The sequence below is a fragment of the Haemorhous mexicanus genome, chromosome 25 (assembly GCF_027477595.1).
Source record: "Haemorhous mexicanus isolate bHaeMex1 chromosome 25, bHaeMex1.pri, whole genome shotgun sequence".
Classification (NCBI taxonomy): domain Eukaryota; kingdom Metazoa; phylum Chordata; class Aves; order Passeriformes; family Fringillidae; genus Haemorhous; species Haemorhous mexicanus.
The window spans coordinates 4,150,966-4,178,211 of record NC_082365.1 but is presented as its reverse complement, the minus strand read 5'-3'; the positions used below and the strand labels follow the sequence as shown (position 1 = coordinate 4,178,211).

The window sequence follows — 27,246 nt, the reverse complement described above, 5'->3', positions numbered from 1 at the left end:
GGGGTTTGGGGCTTCCCGCAGTCGCGGCCGGGCTCGGCGCTGCGGGCCCCGAGGAGTCCCCGTGTCCCGGCTGCGGACAGGCGGGCAGCGGCCGGTGCAGCATCTTGCCCGTGTCTGACGGGCCGGAGGAAGCAGGTGCTGCTCCCGCTGCCCGGAGGAGACCCAGCTCGCCAGGGGAGCCGGGGTTGGGGTGGGTTCGTCTCCCCCACTCGTGCAGATGCCTGCGGGGAGGGTGCCGGAGGAACCCAGCCGGGGGTGTCCGGTGCTGGGCACAGGCGGGAGGGCCCCGCTGGCCGTCGGGGAACGCTTCTCCCGTGAGGGCGATGGAGCGCGGGCTGCCCGGGGCTGCTGCTGCGGGTGTCTGCCCGCGGGGATGGCCAGAAGCCATCGTGCTGTCGGTGCCCCTGGGTGAGCAGAGCAGGTCACGCCTGCAGAGGGTCTCTCCCACCGCCCCGTTCTGTGGCTCTGTGCAGAGCTGTACGCGCTGCTGGGCTGTGCTGGGTTAGGGCTCGCTGCGTGTTTGTGCTTTGTTGCACTGAGGTACCTGGGGCTGGATGGGCACAGAGCTCCCTGGGCACGCTGGACCAGTCTCCCCTTGCCTTCCCCGGCTTGCTGCGTGCACACAGCCTTCTGTTCCAGTGACATGGCCTGGCTGGGAGGGTACCTGGCTGTGACAGAGCCCAGGCTCTGCTGGAGCAATTCCTCCTCGGAGCTGGGAGTGATGGAAGGAAAGTAGAAGAGAAGTTGCAGGAAAACCAGCCCCTGGAAATGTGTATTTGAGCATTGGTGGCTGGAGGATCTGACCTGGATGTGACCTTGAGTCCTAGTGCTGTCCATTGCTACTTGGCAAAGTTTTTATCTCAGTCTTCTCAGTTGTAATAATCTAACATGGATATGACTCAGTGACAGCTCTGGAACACATTATCTGAATGGTGTCTGAGAGGTTTTCTGGTGCTGCCTTGGTCTGCACCCTTTGAACCTCCTGGGGCAGCTGCCTTGGTGCTGCTGAGACATTCCCAAAGGAATGAGTGGTTGGTTGTGGCCCCACACAGCCTGTCTAGGATAGCCCATGTAAAGGCACACAGGCTTTGTGACTTTCCTTTGGAACCTCACCTCTGATGGTGGCACTGGGGAAGTGCTCCAGGATAAGTTGTGATTGATTTTTAACTCCATGCCCAGCTTGTGCCTCATTTCTGGTGTGCAGCTGCAGCATTCCTGGGGCTGGCAGCCAGCCTGGGGTGTAGGGGCTGAGTCAACTGCTGTTGTCAGTATTGCTACCCTGGGCATTCAGATCCTGTGAGTCAGGTCAAAACCCCACGACTTTAAAAATAGTACGTTGTGGGTTTTGTCCATGGGCACCCTGGTGTAGCAGCCTTCAGGGCTTAGATGCTGGAAGTGCTCTGGTTTGGGATATTTTTATAACTTGCTTTCAGGAAGTTGAATTTCATTACTTCAGAAAAGAACAGTCAGTAGAAAAGTCATAGGACCCATGAGGGTCAGACTTAACCTCCTTTTGCTGTGTAATTGGGATTAGCAGCACATTTTCTGTGTCCAGGGGCTGTGGCCATGGATCTAATGAGGCAGAACTGCTCCTCAGTAGGAGATGCAGCAGCATGGAAGGAGTTAATACCTCGTGGTTAGAGTAGCTTTTTATCGAGATGGAAATGACTAAGCACTCTGCATTCCTGGAGAGTTACTTATTTTGATATAAAGTCTTCTTGTTTGGTACTGCCCATGTCTTTGAGGCATCAGCATGGCAGAGCTGTTCCGAGGAGCATCAGGGTTCTTCTGGAGAGGAACAGGATGGGAGTAACTGAGAGCTCTGGAAGGGGTCCCTTCCCTCCAGGAACGAGCTGCCAGCTTCCCTAGGCTGCACAAGACCAGAAACTGCTTTTTCTTTGGCTGCTAACACAGGAGGCTTGGTGACAAGGGCTTGGGGTGGTTTAGGACAGCACAGCTTTCACAAAAGGACTGAGATTGCCTCAGAGCTGCACGGGCTGGTTCAGGCAGTGTTTGTGTTCCCAGGAGCAGGACAAGGTAAGGTGCTGTGTCAGTGCCTCTGCTCTCTCTGTGCCTCTGCTGCAGGGTGCTTGGGTGCTGGGGGTTTCCAGCAGCACAGGAAGGGGGGGCTGACCTCAGCACTAGGCAGGGGTTTATTTTGGAACAGCAGAACTGGCAGCTTTCTCTCCTTGGGAATGTGGTTTCAGGAAATGGAATTGTCTTGAGGCTTTGCATGGAAAATGTGTAGTGTGCTCTCTGGATTTCAGGGCTGGAAAAAGAGTCGGTGCTACCTGTCATGTGCTGGGAACGTGCCTTATTCTTCTGCTTTGGGAGCTTCCAAACAGTGTGGATCAGAGAGGCAGTCTTTTGGCAGAAATGGGTGGTGTTTTGTCTAGAAATTATGTCATTTTCCCCCAAACTGCTGCTTCCAGTGAAATAATTCAGTATTCTTAACTACACTGATCTCCTCTAAGTCCTGATGCAGTAAGGATGATAAATTTGGCTTCTCTGGAAATACTGGGAAGCACACTGGGGCCACTGAAGGAGTTTGGAAGGGGAGGTCAGGATGGAAGCAGTCACAAGTCTGGTTATTCTGTGTCAGGAATGATTTGTACAGTGCTTGATACAAGTGCTGGCTGCTGACCCAGGTGGTCTCTGCCAGCTCTGTGTCCTTGAACTGTGTTTTAGCCTGTCCTGGACTACTTTTAAGAGTTACTTAACTTGGATCACACCACCCCAGTGTGCTCTTTCTTCACCAAAGATCAGTCTCTACCCTTGCCTGGGCTCACGTGATGAGCTGAGATCAAATGCCTGGTTCTTGATAGCAAGCCTGGGCAGGTGAAAAGCTGCATTCCTCTCTTCCTTGGATGGATATTTTGGAAGAGACAGTCCAGGGGAGCAGCACTGAGCAGGGAGAACTTTAGGCTTGTGCTCAGCTGTCTGTGGATCCCATTCCTGCATGTCCAAGGCCGGGTTGGACAGAGCTTGGAGCATCCTGGGACAGTGGAATGTGTCACTGCCCTGGCAGGGGGTGGAAGGAGATGAGTTTTGAGGTTCTTTCCAGTCCTGCCCAACCCATTCTGGGGTTCTGGAGTTCCATGTGCTGGCCAAGGCTGAGCTTCTCCTCCACGTTTCTCAGCTCCTGGTTGTGCCTTACCATGGGAGCAGGGATCTGGGCAGTGGGAGAGGGCAGGAGCATCAGGCCCTGACTTCAGCCATGGCTCGAGATGAGGAAGCAGAAATGGATCTGGCTGGCTGTCTGGCTTTCTGTCTGGCTGTGTGTCTGGCTGAGGAAGCTGCAGCACAGGCAGTTTTTGTTGCAGTCATGGCAGCAAGGATGTGGGGTGGGCTGGCAGCCAGCAGAGCTGCCCAGCTTGGGCACAGCAAGGGTGGACCCACCTGGAAAGCTGTGCAGGGCTACTCACCCTCCTCTGAGCAGTCATTTGTCCCCATGGATGGTGGAGGGTGTCAGGGAAAGGTTCTTCCCCAGAGGGTGCTGGGCACTGCCCAGGCTCCCCAGGGAATGGGCACAGCCCGAGGCTGCCAGAGCTGCAGGAGTGTCCTGTGCAGGGCCAGGAGGAGTTGGACAGGATGATCCTTGTGGTTCCCTTCCAAGTGTGTTCCATGATTCTCTGCCAGGCTGCTCCCAGAGGAGCTCACAGCCAGAGCATTTAGGAGAAAGCAGCCAGTGCTGTTGGAGTCAGAGCTGCTGTGGGTATGGGCTGGACTGGGTCAGTGCTGGGATGAACCCTTGTTCCACACCATGAGATCCTTCAGGTTCTGCTCCCTGTGCCACCCCTGCATCCAGCAATGCTGGGTCTGAAGGTTTGACAGCCCCTGGAGGATCCTGGTGTGAAGCTGGGCTGCTGGGGAGGCAGCTTGAGCCCTGTCCCCAGGCAGAGCCTGTCCTTTGCCAGCTGGGTCCTGAGAGTGTCCTGGAGCTGCAGCAGTTGAGTGGCACAGCAGAGGGAAAGCTGCTTTCCTGTCTGCTAATCAGGGCTGTGCAGACACACAGCGAGGAAGGATGGCTCTGCTCTGGCTCAGGATGTTTTGGCAGCAGTGCCTATTTATAGGAGAGGGCAGGGGCCCCTGACTGCAGTGGGAAGAGGGTCTGCAGTGGCTACGGAAGCACTGGCTGGAATGCTGATGAGGGACAGAGGGCTGATGATGGAGCAAATATCCCCAGCTTGGGGCTTACCCAGAGTGTCCAAGTTTATCCTGTTCACTGCTGAGTGGGAGAGTTACCAGCAGCTGTCTGGGACAATGGGCTGAGCCATTGCAGCCTGCAGGAACCCACGCTGTGGAGACAGGGAGCTGCTTCCCACAGCAACTGTGCTGCTTTGGCAGAGGGGGAGAGTGCAGCAGAGGCAAGGCTTGGTGCCATGTGTGCCCAAACCATGCCTGAACTGCCTGGCAGCCCTGGGATGTCCTTGACCAGTGAGCTTTCTCACTAGTGCTAGCAAGGAGATCTGCCAAGGCCACTTCTTTGCTTTTAATTGCACTGCAGATGCCTCTGCCAAGCAGATCAGCAGCTCCAGGATAACCCCAAGCCCTGGAATTTGAGGTGTGGTCCCAGCAGTGGGCAGGGTGTGGGTCTGCTGTGGTGGGGCCTCTCCACACCCAGCCTGGAGAGTGGGACTTGACCCTTTGCCAGGCAGGTTTAAGCTCCTGTGTCTCCCAGCGTGGTTTGCTGCCCATCCCTGGCTCTGCCCACTCTGCCAGGCTGTGGTGACTCAGTGCTGGCCGGGTGTGGTGGCAGTGGCTGTGGAGGACACGTGCCCAGGGTGGCAGTGGCAGCTGGAGCCTGAGCACAGGCTTGGTGTGACTGTGGCCCCTGGTCCCACCTGGAGCATGTCTGGCTGCTTTCTGCAGGGATCCTCTGCTTTTGTGCATGTGTGGGATTCTGCTGTTTCCCTGCTTTTGCAGGGAGGTTCTTGGTGCCAGGGGAATGTTACCAGAGGCAGTGTGGCCCCTGGCCTGAGCTGAGCACTTGTCTCCTACTGCAAAGGGAGGTTGTTTGTAGGTGAGACTGGGGGTAGCACGGTCGGGACGGATGGAGATGAGAGATCTCTGAAGCCAGGTCGTGGAACTTGCGGTTTATTGCAAAGGGCGTGGGTACAGGGCCCTGCTGGGAGCTGCCAGCTGCAGCTCGGAGCAGGCCCGAGAGAAGAGAAAGCATGAGAGGGTAATAACGTAAAAAGGCAAGAGCTAAGAGCATAGAAAAGTAAGTAAGAGCAAGAGTAAAAGCAAGAGAACAAGAGCAAAAGCAAGAGCATCAGAGAGCGAAGTTCCCGTTACAATACAATAAATCATCTTCTGTGTTGAATATTGTGATTCTCACTAACCAATCTAGTACAGCATACAAATCCTATAGCATTTACATACAGCCTATAAGAATCACTACATTACCATATTGTGCTACATTTTAAACCCAAAAAACTACTTTTCAGACCCCTTCTGCCAAGCTGGCAGGGTCTGCTCTGACCCTTGGACCTGCCTGCTTGCAGAGGGTATTGTTTCATCCAAAGGGGATTACCTTCAGCCAGCCACACCATTGTTTTCCTGTTGTTCAGTAACTAAGGGATGTCAAAGCTTGCTTTCATTTCAATCTCGCTTATAGTTTCTATATTCTCAAAATCTTTTGCCAGGCAATCATATTTGTAAGGCTTTCTTGTTTCATCTTCCCCAACAGTTGTTAAATACAGCTGGAGGGCTGGAACTTCTGAAATGGGATAATTGCCCAGAGAAAGGGAGGAACGGGGCTTGTTAGAGCCTCTGAGCTGCTGTCTTCTGTCCAGGATGAGTTTTCACCTGTGCTGGCATATTTGGGAATATTGGGGATGCCTGTGAGCTACAGATAGAGCCAAAGGGCTCCAAGGCTGAGGATTCCACCCATGAGATGCCTGTACTGAGGCCAGACCTGCAGGTGCTGGTTCTGTACAGCCACCCCAGTTCTCCCTGGTGGTTTCCCCTGCATTCCTTGCTGGATTTTCTGGAGGATGTGTGCTGTATCCTCTGGATTACACATGTGGGAAGTCTCAAAGAGCACAGCTCCTGTTTGTGCAGGCTCTGCTTGGCTGGGAGAAGCCAAAGTGTTTCTTTAGCATTCCTTCTCTGCTGATCTAAACATGGGGTGATTTTTCACATGAAGATGAAAACTCACCTGTTTTTTTTGCCTTTTAAACTCCCCTGGCTGCAAGCCACAGGCTGGGCACCACTGCCCTCCAGTCTCTTGGATGGCAAATTTAGGTCAGGTGTTGGCAAACAGAGCACAAGGCAGGTTTTCACTTGTGTTGTGGAGCAAGAGAGCACTTCTGGGAGGAGGATGCACTCTTCCCCAGCCACCACAGCTCTTATCATCCTGTGTGAAGCAGCAGCTCCTCTCTGGAGAGGCAGATGTGGTTCCTTTTTCCTAGAGCTGTCCTGGTGCCTCGTGTCCTGCTGTGTCTCTGCTGAGTGGGGAGCTCAGGTGCCTCAGGGATTTGTCTCTGCTGCCTGAGCATCAGGAGGAGCTGCACTCCTGCAGGAGGGCTGGCTGAGATCCACGCTGCTGTGTTCCTCTGCCATTAAATAATTTCCTTGAGTTTGCCTGCCTGGGATCCCTCAGGGTGTTCTGTGCCTGCTGTGTTTGTTTTTGAAGCTGGTGAAGCCTCAGCCCCCTTTCCATGTGTGCACAAACAGCCCCTGTGGGGAGTGAGCTCTGGAAGCCTGTCCTGAGCACGTGGTGGATGTGATTTGGGGAGGAATGTTCTGCAGCCACTGCCAGGAGCTGCTGGGACTCTGGGGAGGGGAGCATGGCTGGGATGCTGTCACCCAAGGGGACAAAGGTGATACAGAGACTCCATCTTCAGAAGGCATGAAAAGCACTTTATTATTAGAAATCCACAGTTCTCACAGAAACAGTGTTGGACCTAGGACCTGATTGGCCTTTGGAATCTTCTCTCACCTGTTGGTCAAGAAGGGACAACTCCTTCTTGTAAACATCTTTGACAAACAGAGATTGCCTGCCAGGTGCAGAGATTGAGATAATAATTGGTTTAATTCTTTCTCTGAGCTTTCTCACAGCTTCCCAGGAGAATCCTGGGAGAGCTCTGTCTCTCTCTGTTCAGAGGATGTTTTCACCATTTTTCCCATTTTTGTGATTTTTCTCTCCAGGAAGTGACATCTACACAGTGAAGATGGAGGAGCTGGGTTTAGGCTGGGTTTGGGATCAATTTTGGGTCATTTCTAATCCAATTTTCCTCATTTTTTCACCATTTTTAACCCAATTTTCACCATTTTCCCAATTTTTTCCCCATTTTTGTGATTTTTTTTCCCTAGGAAGTGACATCTACTCAGCGAAGGTGGTGGATGAGCTGGGTTTGGGGTCCATTTTCTCCATTTCTAACCCCATTTTCTCCATTTTTAGACCATTTCTTCACTCATTTTCTCCATTCTTTCCCCGTTTCTTCCCAAATTTTCACGATTTTTTCTCAAATTTTGTGATTACCACAGAGTGCAGCTGATGGCTCTTGTTTTTGCCTGCAGGTGGGAGCTGCCAGCCCGGACTCCGTGACACCGCCGGGCACTTGGTGCCAGCTTTGATGTGTGCAGGGCACGGCAGGACGTGGCCAGGGCTGGGCATGGGCTGTGTGTGAGCCCTGTGGCCCTGCCATGCACCCCGTGGGGGTTGGGGACAGCAGCTTCTCCCGCGGGGCCGTGCAGAGCCAGACCCTGTCCCGCAGCCACTGCCGCAACATCAAGCAGAAGATCTCGCAGTGGGAGGGCAGGACACGGGGCTGCCCCAGCAAGGACAGGCCCCAGCCCAAGGACTTTGGAGTAAAGTATGAGCCCAGCTGCAATGCACTACCCAAAGTGAAGGCAGAACGCACAGAGAATGGCAGAAGGGCTGGCTCCAAAGATCCAAAGAGCCTGGGGTTGGATTTCAGGGAAGGTGCACGGAGCTGCTGGCAGACTGGGGGCTGTGGTGGCCCAGCCAAGGAGAAAGGAGAAGCGCAATCAGGCTTCCTGACCCCGGAGGTGACACTGCCCCCAGGGAACTTCTATACCTCACAAGCTCTGTGGAGGAGAGCAGATCCCCCCCTGCCTGGCAGAACCTCTCCTGTTGCCTTGGACCTCCAGAGGAAGCGAGGCAGCTCTGGCTCCACGGAAAGAGAACTGCAAATCAAAGGAGTGGACGCTCTCTGCAGGGCAGAGAGGAGCTTGAGAAACATTTACTCTGAGGTTGAGGGGCAAGAGGAGGAGGCAGCTCCTGATCCACCACCCAAACCCCGCAGGACTTTCCGCTACCTGGCAGAGAAGGGTGCTGGTGGTCGTAGAGCTGCCAGTGCCACCAGGGAAGGTCCCCTGCAAAAGCAGTGTGGAAGGGACTTGGTGTCATCCTCCAACAACCCTGAGAAGAAAATAGCCAGCAGGAGGATCAGAGGGAGAGCCCAGAGGTACATAATCCATCTCTCATGTCTGAAACATTTCCTTAAATCACTTTCTAGATGGGTTTAAGCAGCTTGCTTGGCATGATGGCCTTGTGGAGTGCAGCTGGTGGTGATGCCTCTTTTCATGGGGAAAGGATGTTCCTGGGTGAGAGTATCCTGCTTTTGCTGCTGACAGTCTTGCAAGGCAGGCTCCAGGTTCCAAACAGAAGTCAGCCCATGCCTTAGAACAGAGTAGAGAGACAATATGCTGGCCCCAGGGAGAGACCTGCCTGCTCCCTGCCTGCTGCTTGTCCTCAGCTGCAGTTTGGGGATGGCAGAGTAGCTTTCTCTTGGGCCACTGTGGCTGCTGAGTGTTTGGCTTTTCTGGGAGTGAAAGATTCTCTTGTTGCTTAAGGCTGGAGGCTGTGGGTACTTCTCTTGCAGTAGGTTTGGCTGGTTTTCCCTCTTTCCCATACCCTTCTGAGGTGGCTTGATGCAGATCCTGCTCAGAGATGAGTGCCTGTGCTAGGCTGGTGTGCACAGTACCAGCAGAGATGTGGCTTGAGGTTCTGAAACCTTCCACTGTGGCAAAGTGTGCAGCAACAACCCAGATTTGATGATGATGATGGGCTAAAACCCTGCCAGCTCTTCTGTGACCTCAGTGCCCTAATTGCAAAATAGTGGCCAAGTGGATGGAAATTCCAGCCCACAAATGCATGAACACCTTGAGCACCAGTAGGAGAGGCCAGTAGGAAGCAGTGCCCTGGTTCTGAGCTGCTGCAAGTCTGTAAAACATGGTTTGGCTTCTTGCCTCTGACAGGATGGGGCTGGCCATGCCTGCTTGGAGTGTGCTTGGCCATGGAGCTTCCAGCTCCCTTTCTTGCTTAATAAATATCCCAGAGTAAGTGAGCAGGACTCACCTGGTGTGCTGGCTTTCACTGGGATAATTTTCTTCTTGTCATCTTGTGTGCTGCTGTGTTTGGGGGTTGTGATGAAAATATTGGTAACACAGCAGTGTGAGAGCTGTGCTCCCCCAGAGCTGGGAGGGAACACAGCAGGGATGGCTGATCCCAAGGATGTTCCAGACCCTGTGATGTTCTGCTCAGCAGTAAAAACTGGGGAGGAAGCAGAAAGGGGGGAAATTTGGGGTTTGTGTTCCCAAGTCACCATTACACATGATGGAGCCCCTGGACATGGCCAAACACCGAGGGAAATAGGGAATTAATCCCTTGTTTTGCTTTTCCTTGCTTGTGCAGCTTTTGCTTTACCTTCCAGACTGTCTTTATCTCGACCCATGCACGTGTTTTCTCTCTTTACCCTCTGATTCCCTCCCCCATCCCACGGGCTGGGAGCAAGGGGCTGAGCTGCTGCCTGGGTTAGACCTCAACCCTTGGAAATGCGAGCCCAGAGTGGAGCATCCGTGTGCTGGATGGTCCCAAGGAGGGCCACACTGTGTGTGGACTGCAGACAGCAACTCCAGCAGGTACCTTTAGAAGAAGTCACCCTGGTTTTCCTCTAGGAAATCTTTTGAGTTTGAGGACATCCAGGGCTTCCGCAAGCGCTCGGCGGGCGGCGGCTCCCACAGACCCCGGGAGGAGACAAATGGCACTGCAGGATCCAGGCTGCTCTGCACTCAGTCTGAAGACAACATCTACGAGGACATTATCTGTATGTGCCTGGGCTTCTTGGGGTGTCCTCACTGTGGTTAAGGGTGGCAGTTGTGCTGGGGAGGGAGGAGTGAAGGTGAGGATGCATCGAGGCCCTTTCCGGCTCTGGGATTTTTAAGGTCTTCCCCATCTGGGGTTCTTTGTTGGTGTTGGTGACATCTGCACGTGAACAGCCTGATTTCAGGTGTCATGGGAGGTCACTGGAGTTGGCCTGTGCTAAATTGGTTTCTTTATTAGCCCTTGGAATGCTTTGCTTGAGTGTTGCACAGAGATCAGTGTGAACACTGCCAAAATGAGCTGCTTTGCAGTAGAGCTGCTTGCTCTGCAGGGGAAGAAGTGTTTTGTTCTGCTGAGTCCATGTACAGTTTGCCAAGTTGATGGCAATGGGTTAGAAGGATGTGATGGGAACCTCACCCAACTTTAAACAGTCTCTCAGACCCTGTTATTGGCATGCTCTTCCACTTATATCCCTGGCTGAAATTACAGGGCTTTATCTCCTTTCATAAATCCCCATCCAATGCTTTTTCCAGGTCCTACAAAAGAACATCCCTATGAAGATATCAGAGCACTGCCCTTGCCCCTGTGGAAGGTCCCATCTGTCTGGAAGCTTCCCCCTCCCCGGAGCATCAGCAGGGCACCCAAGGTAGGGTGGGGGGATTAAAGGGTCAGGTGTTTGCAGAACCATTCCCACAAGGGCCCTCATTTGTGCTCAGCCTCACATTCCACACTGCAGTTCATTGGTTTGCTTTATTGTTTTATTGCTTATATTAATGTAAATAATGAACAGCCATGGCAGCTGATTAAGCTGCTAAGAAGCAAAAGAGTAGGAACAAGAGAGATTTGGTGAGAGGCTTGAGTGGGAAGGTGGGATGGGGACTTGGTAGAGCAGATTTACCAGCTGTAATCTGACTCCTCTGCCTGTGACCTTGGACCAAAGCTGGATCTCATGTTTAACTATCTCTTCTGCTTCTATTTTCCAGCCTCCCCCAAAACCTCCCTTCCTCAGCCGTAAGTCACTGGAGCTGAAGCCCTCCCAGACAAATTTCCTGGGGAAGGTGGGGAAGGAGACCTCCCTGCCTGTCACTCTGTCTGAGTGGAAGCTGTTCCAAGCAGTGGAGGCTGCCAGCAGGAGAAAGAACCTGCCCTGGGTGAGATTCAAATGTAAAACTTTACTTCTTGCCTGATGTTTCAAGCTCTTGCTGCTTTGCAAGTGCTTTGTGAGTGGCCACAGAGCTGTGGGCCAGGCAGGTGATTGCTGCTTGGCACTGCTGCTCCAGCCAGTCCCTCTCCAAGTGGCAGGGCTGGTGTTTGGGGGTCTGAGTGCCAGTTCTAGCTGGGACAGTGGTGGTTTTGTTGGTCAAGAATCACAGTGGTGTTTTTGTGGGCAGACAAAGTGCTCAGTGTTGGCCTGGAGGTCAGGGCTGTGTGTGAGCACAAGCCCTTCCTCGTGCTTTGTCACCTAAGCCTTGTTCCCAGTGTTTCCATGGAGTGTTGGTGCTGGGTTTGTGCTCTTGGAGAGCTCCAGGGGCAGCTCTGCAATGCTGTGTGCACGTGTCCCTGCTCCCAGTGACTTCCCAGGCTGATCCTGGTGTTCCACTGCAGGCCCTGAGCTGTGGGATAGTTGTGGGGCCCTTGGTTACTTGGAATGTTGGCTGGGAGTTCTGGACTGGCACCAGGAACAGCTGTTTCACAGTTTAAGGGTGCAGAGGAACTCTCAGGGATAAGAGCATTTCACAAAGCCTTCATCCAGCTGTCCCTTTTGGCCTCTCCCTCCTGCCTGGCTGCAAAGACAATTGTGCTGCTGAGGCCAGAGGGGTGAGGAAGGCTTTTAATCCACATTTAAACTGTTCAGTCTGGTGCCTTGGGAAGGCTTCTAGATCCTCCTGTTGGTTACCAGCTCACATCCCTCTGTGACAAAAGGCACCACGTGCTGTGGAAGGGCAGCTGCAGCTGCCACTGTGGTGGCACTTGGTGCATGGGACTGAAATTCCAGTTGTGGTAGTGAGAAAGACTTATTTTTGCTGTGCTAAAATAATTTCACTCCAGCAGATCTTTATTTCATCTGAAAATCACGTGTATTTGCTCAGATTGCACAAGACTGTGAGGTAGAGTTGGACAGCTGCAAAGGATTTTTCAAACCTTTAAAGTGCTTTGGAGTATCAAGTAACTTCTGTCTGTGTTTTTAAACAAATTTTAGGTCTGGAAAATCAGGAAGGAGATGGAAGATTATAAAAAATGCTGTGATGGAGAGTATCTCTCATTTGGAGAGGGAAAATAAAATGTTCTCCAAAAGCAAACCTATTCCAAAAATCTGGTAACAATTTACGTGCAGGAAGAGCACTTTACTCTCTTTGCTCATGAGGAATTGAGCCAAGATTGCTTGAGAGGTTGAGGAAAGGACTGGGGTCTAAAAAGACAAAACCTTTTGCCTGAGAAACGCATGGCTGCCTTAAACACACCCAGGGTGGTGACTCAGCTGCACAAAAATCAGGACAGAAATGAAGATCTCCTAGGTAAGGCTGGGTAAAAAGGGAAAGAAGGCAGGTTTGGCAGGAGGAGCACTGCTCTCTGCAGTGGGCTGTTTGTTCCCTGCAGCCTCCTCGTGCTGGGAGGGCTGGCTGAGAAAGAAAATGGGGAGAAATCCATTGGAAAAGGAGAGCCTCAGCCTGGATTGCTGATCTGGGGATTAAACACTTGAGCTGAACAAACAGGTTCTCTCTAATATATTTCTTTTTATGCTGGATTTGTGATGACAAATGGCTGGGCCCCACCCTCCTGTGTTGAGTTTAATGAATTCTTGAGGCAGGAATGAACTTGACCTGCTCCCTGCGTTTAGGGTAAATCCCTCTTGCCATGAAGCCGCCTTTGATGTGGGGAGTCAGGAGCCCTTGGGGCAGTGGCAGGTGAGGGGAAAGCACAGAGCAGGCTGTGACAGGGACACAGAAAGTGTCAGGACTTTGGCTGTAAGGCTGTTGTGACCAATGGAAGGAGGATTAGCAGCACCAATGCAGTGTCAAAGTGCTGACCCTTCTTTCATGTCTGTGCTTAGTCTGCACTGGGATAGGCTTTTACCCAGCTTTTTTCTTCCACTGGACCAGGTGTGTGGTCCTGCAGCACAGAGCCAATGTTCTGTCCCACTGTCTGTCTTCATTTGTGCAAAATCACAGAGTGGTTTGGGTGGAAAGGCCCTTAAACTGCTCCTCATTCCACCCCCTGCCATGGCCATGGACACCTTCCACTAGAGCAGGGTGCTCTGAGTGCATCATCCTCTCATTCCAGCAAACACCTGGGGCAGGGCCTGTGCCTGGAGCAGCCTCCCTTGTGCTTTAGGAGACTTGAGCTGACATCAACCACAGCAGCAAACCCAAAACCCAACCCCCAAGCTACAGTGAGAGAGCTCTGCTTTTTCTGGGCTTGGAAGGAGTTGGGGTGCTGGGGAGCATGTTCTGAGTGCTCTGTGCTGCAGGGTTTGAGATGTTCTTGCAAGTGCCTTTGCATAGAAAATGGAGATCTGATGCCAGACAGTTTGTCACTTCTATTTGGGAAGGCAAGTGTGACAGTTTGCAGAGTGCTTGCAGTCTGGTGCCAGCTTTGAGCTGTGCTGACAGGGATCTCTCTCTTGCAGCAGAAATCTGTGCTCATTCTTTATGCAGTGAGCTGGGCTAGAAGGAACCTCTGAGCCAGGGTTCCTGCAGGGTTTGGGCAGCTTTCCCCAGGTCCTGGGTGGTGGCTGCTGGGCTGCTCTCCTGTTGGCACCTGGAGCCTTCTCTGGACCCCCACATTAACCTCTGCTTCTGCTTTGGATTTCAGCTGGTACTAAAAATACAGGAGATCTTTGATTCCAAGCGTGGAAAGCGGAAGGTGAAGCTGCTCAGTCCTGCTGGGAGAGAAGCAACTCCAGTGAAAGGTACTGGGGTCTCCAGCACCACTGTCTGTGCTCTAAACACCTGGAGTGGCACAATTCCTCTGCCCCTGGCCTGGCACCACCACCTCATGCTGACTCAGCAGTGCAACCCCCACACTTGTGGCTGGAATTGAGCTTTCAGCTCAAGGAACACTGCCTAACCCCAATTTAACACTGTCACAAGGAGGGGATTCTGAGCCTGGGTTAAAAGTGCTTTTTCAAAAAAAGCAGATTAAAGCAGAAATTCCTCAGAAGACCACTTGGCATGAGAGCTACCAGTGACTCCTGCACTCATTATGTGTGCCTTGTTCTGCCTGTGTAGGGTCTTTATTTATAGTTATTCTGTTCAGCAGCTCTGTTAAGTTTTATAGCAGCCTCAGCCAGCTGGTTTGTGTTCTCTGCCCATGTTCAGCTGACCTGCAGGTCACTCACTGGCACCTCTGGCTTGATATCAGCTCTGCTTTCTGCAGTCTGCTGTTGTAACACATTTTCCAGCTGCCCTTGGCTGATGCTTTGGGCAGGATTGGTGGGCAGCCCTGAGGGATGTTGATCTGATGAGTCTCAGGTTGTCTCTCTTTCCCAACTTTGGGTGTTGCCCATCTTCCTTCTGCATGGCTAATAAGTGAAAACTGTGTGTGTGTTTCAGGTGAAACCAGCGGGAATGAAAGCGATACGGAAAATCAGCCCAAAAGTGAGTGAATCACAGGGCTGGTCCTGTCCCACAGCACTGCACCCTTGGCTGGGGCCCTGCTGGGATGAGCTGACGTGTGGGGATCTGCTGAGACAGGGCCAGGGAGCCTCTCAGAGGCCACATGGCCAAGTCTGGGAGCTGCTGCTGTGACAAACCAGCCTCTGTTTCTGCCCTTTCCCCTGAGCTCTTGAGGTTTAATGCCATTAATGTGTCAGTCAGCAGAAGCAGAGTCATTTCTGGGCTGGCAGGAGGTTATTCCTGATCACCTTTGCTGCTGCTGCTTGAGGTTATTTCCCTCCTGATTCCTTCCTTTGGTTCTGTTTTATGTAATGCTGTGAAATGCCTTTTCCTCTGGGGAGAATTCACCCCTGGGTATTTGTCTGGTTCCAATGTCCCGAGCTGGATCATAGACCCAAAGTCCAGACCTGAAACACCTACTTGGTTTTGGGTGCTTTTAGCTTCCATGTGAAGGCAGATTAAACAAAAAGATCTGGCACAGATGCCCGGAGCAGCTGTGGCTGCCCCTGGATCCCTGGAAATGTCCAAGGCCAGGCTGGATGGGGCTTGGAGCAGCCTGGGACAGTGGGAGCTGTCCCTGCCCGTGGCAGAGGGTGGCACTGGATGAGCTTTGAGATTTCTTCAATCCAAACCATTCAAGGATTCTATGAATTCTATGATTCTATTCTATGATTTTATTTTAGGTGTTTCATTTACTTGGAGGGAAACATTCAAAAGGCTTTAATTTGGAATGAAAAGTGAAATTCCCATTTCTTTATGTTAATGAGACTAGTGGAGAGTGAAGAACCTCAGCAGAAATATTGAGATTTCTTCAGAAAGATTGAGTCACTGCCTGATGGAAGAGTTGTTTGAGAGTGTCTAGAATGTGTCACAGTGCCTGGGCCACAGGAATTCCTGACGTCAGAGGGCTGTGCCTGTGCTTGTGAGCCTGTGCTGCCTGTCAGGACAGCCCAGCCTGGGGGTGCCTCTGCCTCTCCTGAGTGCCCCTGGTGTTTGGAGTGGCTCCCTGAGTCCTGGCAGCTCCTGACCTGGATGGAGCAGCTGGCCTTCACTGCCTGGTATCCCATTGTACGCTCTGAGATGTGTAAGAACATCAGGGCAGCAGGAGAAATTTCAGTGTCTGTCAGGGGGGATTTGCAGAGCTGCAGATTTGCAGGATTCTGGATTTGCAGGCCAATGCTCCCTGTCTGAATCACAGAATCCTGGAATTGTTAAGGTTGGGAAAGACCTCTAAGGTCATCAAGTCCAGTCATCAACCCAGCAGCACCACCATGCTCACCACTAAACCACATCCTCAAGTGCCACATCCACACATTTTTTAAACACCTCCAGGGATGGTGATTCCACCACTGCCCTGGGCAGCTTGCTCCAATGATAACAACCATTCCAGTGAAGAAATTGTCCCTAATATCCAAACTAAACCTCCTCCAGTGGAATCTGAGGTTATTTCCTCTCCTCCTGTCATTGTTCCCTGGGGGAAGATCAGCTCTGTGCACGAGGAGCTGACACAGGTTTTATATCCCATGGGGAGCATTTGGATGTTGGGCAAATCCCTTTCCCCCCTCTGATGGCAATGCTGAGTCCTTTCTGTGCCCTGTAGGTGTGTGGCAGTGCCAGCCCAGGCTGCTTTGGGGTTTTTTGCTCTCCCCAGGTCACCACAGGTGCCTGAGGCGCTCGGCCTCCAGGAGGAACCCACACTACCAGACCTTGGAGAGGGATCTCATCGAGCTCCAGGAGCAGCAGCTCTTCGAGCTCTTCGTGGTGGTGTCCCTGCACAAGAAGGCATCTGAGGTCACCTACACACCACACATCATCCAGCAGTTCCCCAGCAAGGTAGGAGCTGTGTGGGAACCTGCCCAGGGAGCTGCTCAGCTCTGTTCCCCTCCTGAGCTGCACTGGTCAGGACCTGGGTTTGGGATGTGAGGCACCTTGCTCTGTTACACACCTAATGTGTGGTGTCAGGAGGTTGTTGAATATGTGTCTTGAAAATGAATTTATTGTCTTTTTTGAACTGCTTTTTTCCTACTTAATTCAAAGTTCATGAAGCCATGGGGTGTTTGATACCAGCTGAAGGAGAGGAAGGAGTGCAGAGCTCTGTCCCAAAGCTGGCAGGAACCTCATCCTGGCAGTCTGTCCTTTACAAACAAGGAGTGAGGCACTGATGCTGCACAGGAATCCCAGGGCCTTTATGCTTATTTGTACTGTTTTGAAAAAGAATAATAAAAAAATGGCCAAGCTGTTTGTAGAAGCCCCCAAAACCAGGAGAGCTGTGGGAGTTGAAGCTAAACCAAGCCCTTTGAAATAAGCTGTTCAGCCCAAATGGGTGACAACACCAGTGTGTGACTGAATTATAGCTCAGTGAACTAAGCTGGGAAGCTGAGATGGAGCCTTGGTGTTTCTGTGGTACCAGATGGAGATGAATATTCAGTTGTCAGTGTCTGGGCTCATACCTGCTGCCTTCCACTGAAAACAGAACAGAGCCAGCAATTCTGGCTGTGCCTTCAGAAAGCCAGGGATGATTGAGGAATCTGCATGTCATCCACCCAGAGGAGATGTCAGATCCACTCAGGGAGGTTGTGTGGGACCCCAGCAGGTCCCACTGTGTCCCAGTTCCTGCTGCCTGAAGGATTTGTGTGCAAATAACTCCAGTGTCTTAAGTGTGTAAATGCCTTGGGTTCACAAGATGAATTAGGAACTACAGCCAGAAAGAGTGCCCAGTGTTAATTTAGTGGGTAAAACTGAACACACCCAAATAATATCTGCTAAAAGTGCAAACTTTGGGGTGTTGGGAGGAAGAAGGCAGTGCAGCAGATTTGGGATTTCCCTGGTGCAGCTTCTCAGTCTGTCCATTGCCTTTGGGAAGGGCACTGCAGGGTTCCCCTCCTGCTCTTTGCTGGCTTTTATAAAGGCACTGACACAAAAAATTATTTTCTCAGATTTATTTATCTTCTGGGAGATAAATAAATCTGAGAAATTTATCTTCTCTGATAAATAAATAAATCTGATTTATTTATCTTCAAGGGAGAGTGTTTTGGTGAGTGACTTAGATGGGACAGTGGGTCAGACTGGGTGTCTCCCTTCTAATATTAGCTTTGCTTCCAAGTAATCTGCTGTCACCCTCTGCTTTGGGCTGTGTGCCCAAGGACATCTAAGCTTTTGTACAACTGTTACTCTGTGAAAATGCTGTTCTGCTTTCCTAACACCTTGTGCTGTCACAGTTGGGACACTGGAGTAGCCTGGATGTGCTGAGTGCCTAAAATCAACTTCATGCAATAAACTTTCCACTTCTCAGAGGCATTTCCTGCTTAAATGTGTAAAATTTCCTTACATTTCTTATGGAGCCTCTTATCTGAACACCTTTATTTTGCCCTTTCTGGGCAGTTTTGATCATGGAAAGTGTCCTGGAGTCCTTGAGGGTTTTGATTTGAACCCATATGTGGTGTGGCTAAAACATGTGATTCAGGGACAGTTTTTGCATTTCAGTTATGAGTGATCTGCACATCAAACCTGAACACATTTCTGTTCCTATTTGAGTGTTTTCAAATCTCCCAGGGGTAGAACCAAGGCAGGCTGACCCAGCCATCATTTGGGAGCTCATTTCTACATTCATTTTCCAATAAACTTAGCCAAGCTTGTAGATCCTTACTCCATCCTTACCAAGCTGGGCCATTTTACAAAGGTCCAGTCAGCTGGAAAAATGCAAGAGGGAACTGGGAATCTGCTAATGCTCAGAACATGTTCTCCTGTACCTGTGCATTAGCTATGGGATGGATCAGCCTTTGGAAGTGTCAGGAAGATGCTTTGTGTATTTTAAATGCTGCAGCTGTGCACCAACTTCAGTGACTTCAAATGCATCTGTTACCCCTCCAGCCTGAACATCCCTTCAGACCATCAAAGGACACTGAAGAGAGGCTAAAGGTCATTCCCAAATTCTGCTTTCCAGATCCCAAAGACTGGTTCCCTTCATCAGACCTTAAAAGGTAAAGACTTGGTTTTGAACACTTGTGACTGAGACAGGCAATGCTGAAAGCTCTGGGCTGTGCCAGAGGAGCTGCAGCCAGAGCAGGGGAAAGGGGGAAAGGATCCAGGAAATCCCTGTGCTAGGAGGGAGGATGAGGTGTGGAGCTGGGTTAGAGAGCAGCTGCTGCCTTTCCTGTGAAGAGGAAGAATTTGTCCAAGGCCAGCTGCTGGGGCTGGAAGTGCTTCTGCTGCTCCTTGGCTGAATGGGGAAGCAGCTGGGAAGGAGGAGAGCTGGAAAAGCTCAGTGAGAGGAGCTGGGAAGGAGGAGAGCTGGAAAAGCTCAGTGAGAGGAGCTGGGAAGGAGGAGAGCTGGAAAAGCTCAGTGAGAGGAGCTGGGAAGGAGGAGAGCTGGAAAAGCTCAGTGAGAGGAGCTGGGAAAGAGGAGAGATGGAAAAGCTCAGTGAGAGGAGCTGGGAAAGAGGAGAGATGGAAAAGCTCAGTGAGGAGCAGCTGGGAAGGAGGAGAGCTGGAAAAGCTCAGTGAGAGGAGCTGGGAAGGAGGAGAGCTGGAAAAGCTCAGTGAGAGGAGCTGGGAAAGAGGAGAGATGGAAAAGCTCAGTGAGGAGCAGCTGGGAAGGAGGAGAGATGGAAAAGCTCAGTGAGAGGAGCTGGGAAGGAGGAGAGATGGAAAAGCTCACGGGGTGCAAGTTTTTACCCTGAACAGATCCCAAAGTCCTTGTAATCATGCCTTGGCCCTTGTCATCATGACCAGAAGGAGTCTGTGTGCTTTGTCAGTCTGTCCCCTGAGCTGTGTGGGGAATTTAACCCTGACTCTGGGAATTTAACCCTGACTCTGCCTTGTTCCCCAGTGAAACCTTTTCCTTCGTGCTGACGGGGGAGGACGGCAGCCGCTGGTTCGGGTACTGCAGGAAGCTCCTGGTGAGCATCTCTGGGAGGGCTGGGGGTACAGGGAGCACTGTCAGGACATGACTCAGGGCTGCTTTCCCACGTGGGTTGCCCATCCTGTGCTGCTGTGGTGGTGCCAACCCTTGGGATGCAGCGGGAAGGGTCACGATGGTGCCCAGAAATAGCAAAATGGGCTCTGGGCATGAACCAGCTCCTGGAACTGGGTGTTCCTTGAGAACCTTCATAGTCATAAGTGTAGGGGGGGCTGCAGCAGAAGGAGTTCTGCAGATCAGCTGCAGTGTGGGTGCTGGGTTGTTCCTTGCCCCTCTGTTCTCAGCAGAGCTGTTGCTGTTGCCTTTCAGCCAGAAGGGAAAGGGAAGCGCCTGCCCGAGGTGTACTGCATCGTGAGCCGCCTGGGCTGCTTCAACCTCTTCTCCAAGGTGAGCTGGCACAGCCTGTCCCTTGAGCTCTGACAGCCTGCAGGCTCCACAGAGGGACTGGTGCTTCTGTCAGGCTTAGTGATTGCAGCTCATCCCAGGAGAGTGGTGCTTCCTCTCTGTCTTTGCTTTGAGCAGGGAAATAAAACCCCAGTGCTGAGCCTTGTCAGCCAATGCACAAATCCTTCAGCAATTACTGCCAGGAAGGGCCTTCTAATACTTGGTGTTACTGAGGGTACCCCTTCATCCTCTTCTTCTGTGACTTGGAAATGGAAAATCAGTTTGGGATGGGGTTGGATCTCCCCTGGCTTTTTGTAGCACCATGAGGAGGGGAGATAAGGAGGTGAGGACTGGGGAAAGCTGCTGCAGGTAAAGGGCAGTTACTGCAGCAGAGTCCAGGGACAAGCTTTGATGAAAGATGGTTCTGATTTGTTGGAGCACAGAGTTTCTAGAACAGCATTTCAGGGACGTTTCTTGGCGAGGGGGATGGGTGTTCCTCCTCCTAACTTCTCTAAATAATGAGAATTTGATTACAACATACAAGACATTTCCTTCCAGTAGCAGGAGACTGGAGAGTTGTGCTCACAGGAAGCTGTTCCTGTTTGACTGTTCAGACATTTTAGATGAATTTCACAGGGGTCCCAGGCAAGGTGGGAGAGGGCAGTGGGTCTGTGCTGGAGCCTTCTCCATGGAGTGATGGATTCTCCCCTCTGCTCAGCAGCTATTGTATTTGCTGGGAATGCCCTGACAAAGGCAGGAATGATGAATCTGACTCCATGTTCTCAGAAGGCTAATTTATGACTTTACAATACTATATTATATTAAAGAATACAGAAAGGATACAGACAGAAGGCTAGAAAGATAATAATGAAAACTCGTGACTCCTTCCAGAATCTCGACACAGCTTGGCCCTGATTGGCCATAGAGTGAAAACAACTCACAGCAGAATGCAATGACACAATCACCTGTGGGGAAACAATCTCCAAACACATTCCAGACAAGCAAAACACAGGAGAAGCAAATGAGATAAGAATTATTTTCCTTTTCTCTGAGGCTTCTCAGCTTCCCAGGAGGAAAATCCTGGGCGAAGGGATTTTTCCAGAGAATGTGAATGCCACTAGCAGCAGCAGTGACAAGAGGCTCTGTGTGTGTCCCTGCAGATCCTGGATGAGGTGGAGAAGAGGAGGGAGATGTCCCCAGCCCTGGTGCACCCCTTCATGCGCAGCGTGATGGAGGCGCCGTTCCCCGCCCCGGGCCGCACCATCACCGTCAGGAGCTTCCTGCCAGGAGCAGGAGATGAGGTAACACAGGTCAGGCTGAGCTGCCTGCTCTCTCTGGGGTCTCTGGGGCTCAGAGGCTCTTTGCAAACTGCACAGTGGTGCCTGGAAATAGTTAGTGTGAAGAAAACATCCTGGAGTTGGAAGGGAGGCTGTCCCAGAGATGTGTTTGCTGTGGAATCATCTGCCATGGAAATGATTCCCTGCTTCTTAATGAGGAGCTTCTGGGGCACTCTTCTGTGCTGCACTCTTCTGTGCTGCCCCAGCTGTCTGGGCCATGGGATTCTGTGTGGAATCATGGATTCAGAGAAAATCCTGAGTTGGAAGGGGGGACCCACAAGGATCATTGAGTTCAACTCCCGGCACCCCAACAATCCCATCCCTGAGAGCTTTCTCCAAACTCTCCTGGAGCTCTGGCAGCCTCAGGGCCGTGCCCCTTTCCTGGGGAGCCTGGGCATTGCCCAGCACCCTCTGGGGAAAGAACCTTTCCTTGATACCCCACCTAAACTTCCCTGGCATGGCTCCAGCCCTTCCCTGGTCCTGCCCCTCAGGAGGAGCTGCTGAGCTCTGCCTCAGGCTGAGCTCCCTGCTCTGGGCTGCTCCCCAGCTCTCTCTGTGTCTGTGTGCTCCCAGGTGATGGAGCTGTGCCGCCCCTTGGACTCCAGGCTGGAGCACGTGGACTTTGAGTGCCTCTTGCAGTGTCTGAGTGTGTCCCACACCATCCGGGTGTTTGCCTCTCTCCTGCTGGAAAGGAGGGTCATCTTTGTGGCTGACAACTTAAGGTAAGAGCTGAGTCTGAGTAGCTGCTGCTGAGGGAGGCTGTCACTGGATGTTATTGTTTGGACCTGTCCCATGTCCAAGCTTGTCTAGTTTTGCAGTTAGTTCCTTCTGAAAACCTTCTGCACTCCCCACACAGCATGTGCATGCCTAGGATTTGGGTTATGCTGTTTACACAAGAGGAGATAAGGGAATGTTTCCTTTTTGCCTCTTTAGCTTGGCTTGATGGTGGTTTTAGCTCCCCATAAGTGAGTTCAGAAGTGGGTGCTTGGGGCCTCTGCTGATGCACAGGCTGTACACGAGTGACACCTGCCCTGAAGGAGACACTGACCACCCTCCCTGTGCTTCTCCCACCTCTCCAGCACTCTGTCTAAATGTGGGCACGCTGCAGTGGCAACACTTTACCCCTTCACCTGGCAGCACACCTACATCCCTGTCCTGCCAGCTTCCATGATCGACATCGTGTGCTCTCCGACCCCATTCCTCATTGGCATCCTCTCCTGCTCCCTGCCACAGCTCTGGGACCTGCCCCTAGAGGAGGTGAGGATATGTGAGACACAGGCAGTGTCAGTGGGATGAGGCTGACCTCTCTGGAATAATCTCTGGATTCTGTCTGAGTATAAACTCTCAAAGTTCTCTGAGCCGCTTGGTGAATTTGCCAGATAAATGTCAGGATGTTCCAGCACTGTCAAAAATAAATAATATTCACTGTTCTCAGAGACAGGCTGCACCCATGCAAAACTTGTGTTTTGTGTGTGACAGCCCTATTTAGAAAACATCCCACATCTAAAAGACAAATTAAAACCTAGGTTTTTTTTCTCTACAGCAACATACCTGGTTATGAGTCAGTGTGTTTTCTGTCTCCCCAGGTTCTGATTGTTGATCTTTGTGCTGACAAGTTCTTGCAAGAGGTGAGTGAAAAAACAGGACCAGTAACTTGTGGGTTCATGCCAGGAAAAGGCATTGATGAAAAAAAAAATAAAAAGAAATCAGGAGAAGCTGGTGTTCGTATGGAGACTCCAGTGGCTGAAGAAATACCTTGTAATCCTTTTGAACTGCCAGAGAAGGGAACAGGCTTTACAAATCCTTGTTGCAAGGTTGAGGTTGCATGAGGTGGAGAGCTCTGCAAAGCCAAAGATGCTGCTTATGTGAGCTGAGTTTAAAAACTGTTACTTGGTTTCTTATGTGAAGGGGTCCCTAAGATTCTGTGCTGCTTTTTGTCTGTCTCTCCCTGTTCTGTGCAGCACTTTCTCCTCTCTTCTCCAGCTGGGGAGTGTTTGTTGCTTTGGGTTCTTGTTTTTCCCAGGGGTGACAGTCTAGGGAACAAATTATCACAGTTCACTTGGGCTTCTCTGCTGAACTTCTCCAAAAGTGCTTCTGCAACCCCAGACCAGGAGCTATAAGAATGCTGGGGATTTCATTACTAGCTCAGGATATTTGCTTCTCCTTTTCCTTGCCTCACTGTTCTGTTTTGCATTGCAGCCTGCAACTGGAGAAAGGTATTAAAGGAATGGGGGATTTTTAAAACCATGTTATTGAGACCTGTTGTGTTTTCTCAACAGACTTTCATTGGTTTTGTGTGATTTACTGGTGAATTAAGCCTGGGTCTGTGTGGTGGCCATTTGTGTGTGTGACTCTAATCAAATCTTGGGGCATGCTGAGCAAATGTGTTTAATTTCTGTGGCTGCAAGATAAAGATATTATCTCCCTTAAGATATATCACAGAATAACTCCTCTCTAACTGCTTTAGGCATGATATGAATATTTCTAATCTACCCCCTGGTTCTCCTGCTGATGGGAATAACACAGAATCTGTCTGTAGGTATCAGATGAGGATGAGATCCTGCCCCACAAACTGCAGGCTGCACTTGTACAAGTCCTGGAAGAGCGGAGTGAAATCCTGTCACACGAGCAGAGTGACACACAAGGTACTTTCTGTGGAAAAATGTTTTCCCATTAGCAGATCTCCACCACGGAGTTGATAAAATGAGCAAATGGAAATAAATGCTAAGAAGTGACAATTTAACTCTTTCCCTGTGATCTTGCTGAGAACATCTTGTGAATGTGTGAGAAGTGTGGTGTGCTGACAGTTCCTCTTTTCACAATTAGTGTGTGCAGAACTGTAGTTTCCTTTGGGCCAGCAGCATCAGTTCCTTTGTGCTTTGAATTTTTTATTCTATTTTTCTAAGTGGCAGAGACAATGTTTTTCTCAGAGAATGTAGAAAATTTCTGTATTTTAAAGGGTAATCTGGCTGATCATTTTCAAAGTTGAACTGCTTTATACATGATTCATCAGATAAGGAAGTGTGAGAAACTTAAAAAGCTCTGGGTGGCTTGGGAGAATGGCACCAGCAAATTATATAATTCCCTAAAAACAAATTTTGTTTTTCAGAGAGTTTGTCTTCTGTAGTTTGCCTAATTCTTGAAGAGAATTAAACATAGCCTGTTAAAAGCTGACAGCTCATTACACACCAGATGTTTGACAGGGAAAATGAAATTATGGATGTTTTAAATTCTGGAAAAGCTTTGGAACCAAACCTGTCCTAACTGCAGCAGAAAGTTGATATTGGGAGATTGAATATTTGAGCTGAGACTTGTTTGATATCAATCCCCTGCAATCTCCTAGTCTGTGACAGCCAGTACAAAAAGTGACTGAGCTCTCTAAAAAAGCCACTCCTCCTTTAGGAGAGGGTCAAATTATGCTCATTTCTGACCCAGAGATGGGGCAGCTGAGAGGTGTTTTAAACACTTTAATTCCATTTTCAGTGTCATGAGAAGGGTGAGACAGTACAGATGTTAGAATTCACACCAGCACAATCAGAAGTTAACATTTCCTAATTACAATACACTCTAAGTGTTTCTTGGCCTATCAGCTTTTGGAGAGTGTCACCATTGAGTCAGGAAGGGTAATAAGGGCCACAGACTCTAGGTCAGAAGGCTAATAATCACTTTATTAAAAACCCATTCCTTTTTATACTCCAGTTTGCTACAGGTGAACCTGATTGGTCCTTTAATTAAAATACATCACTATTGCCTAATTAAGAAACCACCCTTTTGGTAAACATCTTATGAGGAAAACAACTCATTACAAAACACAACCTGCAGATTGTTTTAATTCTTTCTCTCCAGCTCCCTCAGACCAATTTATGGGAAAGCTTATCTAGTGTTGGAGCCCTGGATGCTGAGAATTTTAAACTTTCTGTTCTGAAAGGCACAGACTCCCCAGAGAGCACTGCATTTGACCTGAGGCTGTGGAGAAGGCTTCCAAAATTGATAAATAGCACTGGGATTGTGGGTGTGGAGTTGGTTAGAAGTGTGTCATGTCACAGAGTGGAAATCTTAGAGTTTGGGGTTTTAGAATATAGAAACAAATATGAAGCAAGATGGAGGTTTTAGGGCAGAGGCAGGTTGTTCTTGTTTACCTTCTTCCTCCTTCTCCATGGGTTTGGGTGGTGTTTTGTAATTGGACAGAAAAGTCCACACTGCGGGTTCTTTGGGATCAGTTATTGGGTTAAAAGGGAAAATAATTTAGGTGTCATTTCTTATTTGGATAATTCAGCCTTAAAAGACCTTGGAACAAGAGACAGTTGGCCATTTTGTGCCTTGCTAGTGAGACTGCAGAACTCAGGCTGTGAGACTGTAACATTGATAGAAACAATAAACACCTGAGTGTGAACATGAGCTATCCTCTCAAGTGCCTTCAATCCAGACCCAGAGAAACTGATAGAGAATGTCTTGGTTTGAAAGACAGGAGTCGGCTAAGGAAGGCAGGAGCCTCCCCTAAAATGGAGAAAATGACCCCCCGCCCCCAACCATTGCTATAAATTTTAAATTAAGGGCTCTCAGGCAAAAAAATATGGGAGCAGGAATAACAGTTCTTTAAGAGGGAAGAAAATAAAAAGATAAAATAAACAATGCAGTAAACTAAAAACAACCCTCAGAGTCAGAACACACCTGACACCCTGTGGGTCAGGGTGCTGGCAGCAGTCCCATTGGAATTCTGGCTCAGCCCTCCTGCAGTGCCAGGGGTGGTTCTGCTGGAGCAGGGATCCTGGAGAAAGGTGCAGTCTGCCTCTGAAGATCCAGGGGCAGAGGCAGCTGCTGTTCTCCTCTGGGAAATCCAGTGCAGAAGCCGTGCTGGTGTTCCAGAATCTCCACATTATATCCGGGTGGGAATGCTTGGCTCCTCCCCCTGGGCTCACATCTCCCAATGGGATGCTGTAGCTCTTATCAGCCATGCAGGGACATTCCATGGCCTGTTATCAGCAGATGTCTCCCTGAGGGAGGAGTGGGTGTGGAAGAGATAAGGAAAGAAGACAACAGAACACAACTGCCATGCAGATTGCAAACAGAATCCATCTTGCCATCTTGCCTTGCAATGTGGGACAGAGAGGAATGACCGAAGTGCCACATGTCCTCCCTGCAGGTGCCACGAGCCTGAACTCCCTGGTCTCGGAGGCTTTTGTGCAGTTCTTCGTGGAGATCGTGGGGCACTACTCGCTGCACATGAGCGTGACGGAGCAGGGCCAGCGCGTGTTCCAGCGCGAGCCCTTCCGCAAGAGCCACGGCTCGCGCACCGTGCGCCACTTCCTGCACTGCTTCATGGAGACCCAGATGTTCGCCGGCTTCATCCAGGACCGCGAGCTCAGCAAGAGCCTGGCCAAAGGTGGTGCCTTGTGAAGCCTTCTTGTGGCTTTTGCTGGGTTCGGGGTGTCCCCAGCAGGCTGCAGGGTCCTGGATGGCACAGTCCTGTCCGGGACAGGCTGTCCAAGCTCCCAAGCAGTTCTCAGCCACAGGCAACCTTAGCAAGCTTAAGTGATACCAGCTCTTTAGTGATTATCAGCTCATTGTCGTTGTAGTGTGTTTTTATAGTTTGTAATACTTTGTAAGAGTTTGGTTTTGTATCCCCGTGTTTTTCCCAAATGGTTTATTCCAGATTGTACCCCCCTCCCTTTACCTGTGTAATCCCTTTCCTTTGCTGAGATCATCCCCAAATCCCCACCCTGGCTCTCAGTCAATCACTCAGCATCCCATCCCTTCTATCTAGAAGTTTCGGTCCAGGACGTCGAGTGATTAGCCAGAGGCCAGGGGTCAACCCCTCCTAAATGTCTGTCCCCCAGTACCCATCCCTCAGGGTCACTTATTGGTCAGTAAATGCTATCTGCTTTTGGTTTCCACCTCCCTTTAAATGTAACCTTG

The 27,246-nt window shown here is 50.6% G+C and overlaps 1 protein-coding gene across 6 annotated transcripts in view; it reads left to right on the top strand.

The window, feature by feature from the left end:
• The window catches only part of DENND2C (DENN domain containing 2C), a 29,686-nt gene that overhangs the window by 143 nt on the left and 2,297 nt on the right, over positions 1-27,246 (top strand). The window contains exons 2-18 of one of the 6 annotated variants that reach the window (XM_059867545.1): positions 7,528-8,438; positions 9,931-10,079; positions 10,609-10,721; positions 11,059-11,226; positions 13,889-13,985; positions 14,629-14,673; positions 16,292-16,524; positions 18,562-18,671; positions 19,520-19,589; positions 19,919-19,996; positions 21,154-21,303; positions 21,904-22,052; positions 22,410-22,587; positions 22,917-22,958; positions 23,530-23,546; positions 23,870-23,975; positions 26,474-26,628. In XM_059867545.1, the coding sequence (XP_059723528.1) occupies positions 7,654-8,438; positions 9,931-10,079; positions 10,609-10,721; positions 11,059-11,226; positions 13,889-13,985; positions 14,629-14,673; positions 16,292-16,524; positions 18,562-18,671; positions 19,520-19,589; positions 19,919-19,996; positions 21,154-21,303; positions 21,904-22,052; positions 22,410-22,587; positions 22,917-22,958; positions 23,530-23,546; positions 23,870-23,975; positions 26,474-26,488 (2,505 nt within the window). In that variant the 5' untranslated portion in view covers positions 7,528-7,653 and the 3' untranslated portion in view covers positions 26,489-26,628. Of the gene's footprint in view, positions 1-363; positions 2,038-7,527; positions 8,439-9,930; positions 10,080-10,608; positions 10,722-11,058; positions 11,227-13,888; positions 13,986-14,628; positions 14,674-16,291; positions 16,525-18,561; positions 18,672-19,519; positions 19,590-19,918; positions 19,997-21,153; positions 21,304-21,903; positions 22,053-22,409; positions 22,588-22,916; positions 22,959-23,529; positions 23,547-23,869; positions 23,976-26,473; positions 26,714-27,246 lie in introns of those variants that run through there. The other 5 variants (XM_059867541.1, XM_059867544.1, XM_059867543.1 and 2 more) reach the window with 5 other exon arrangements.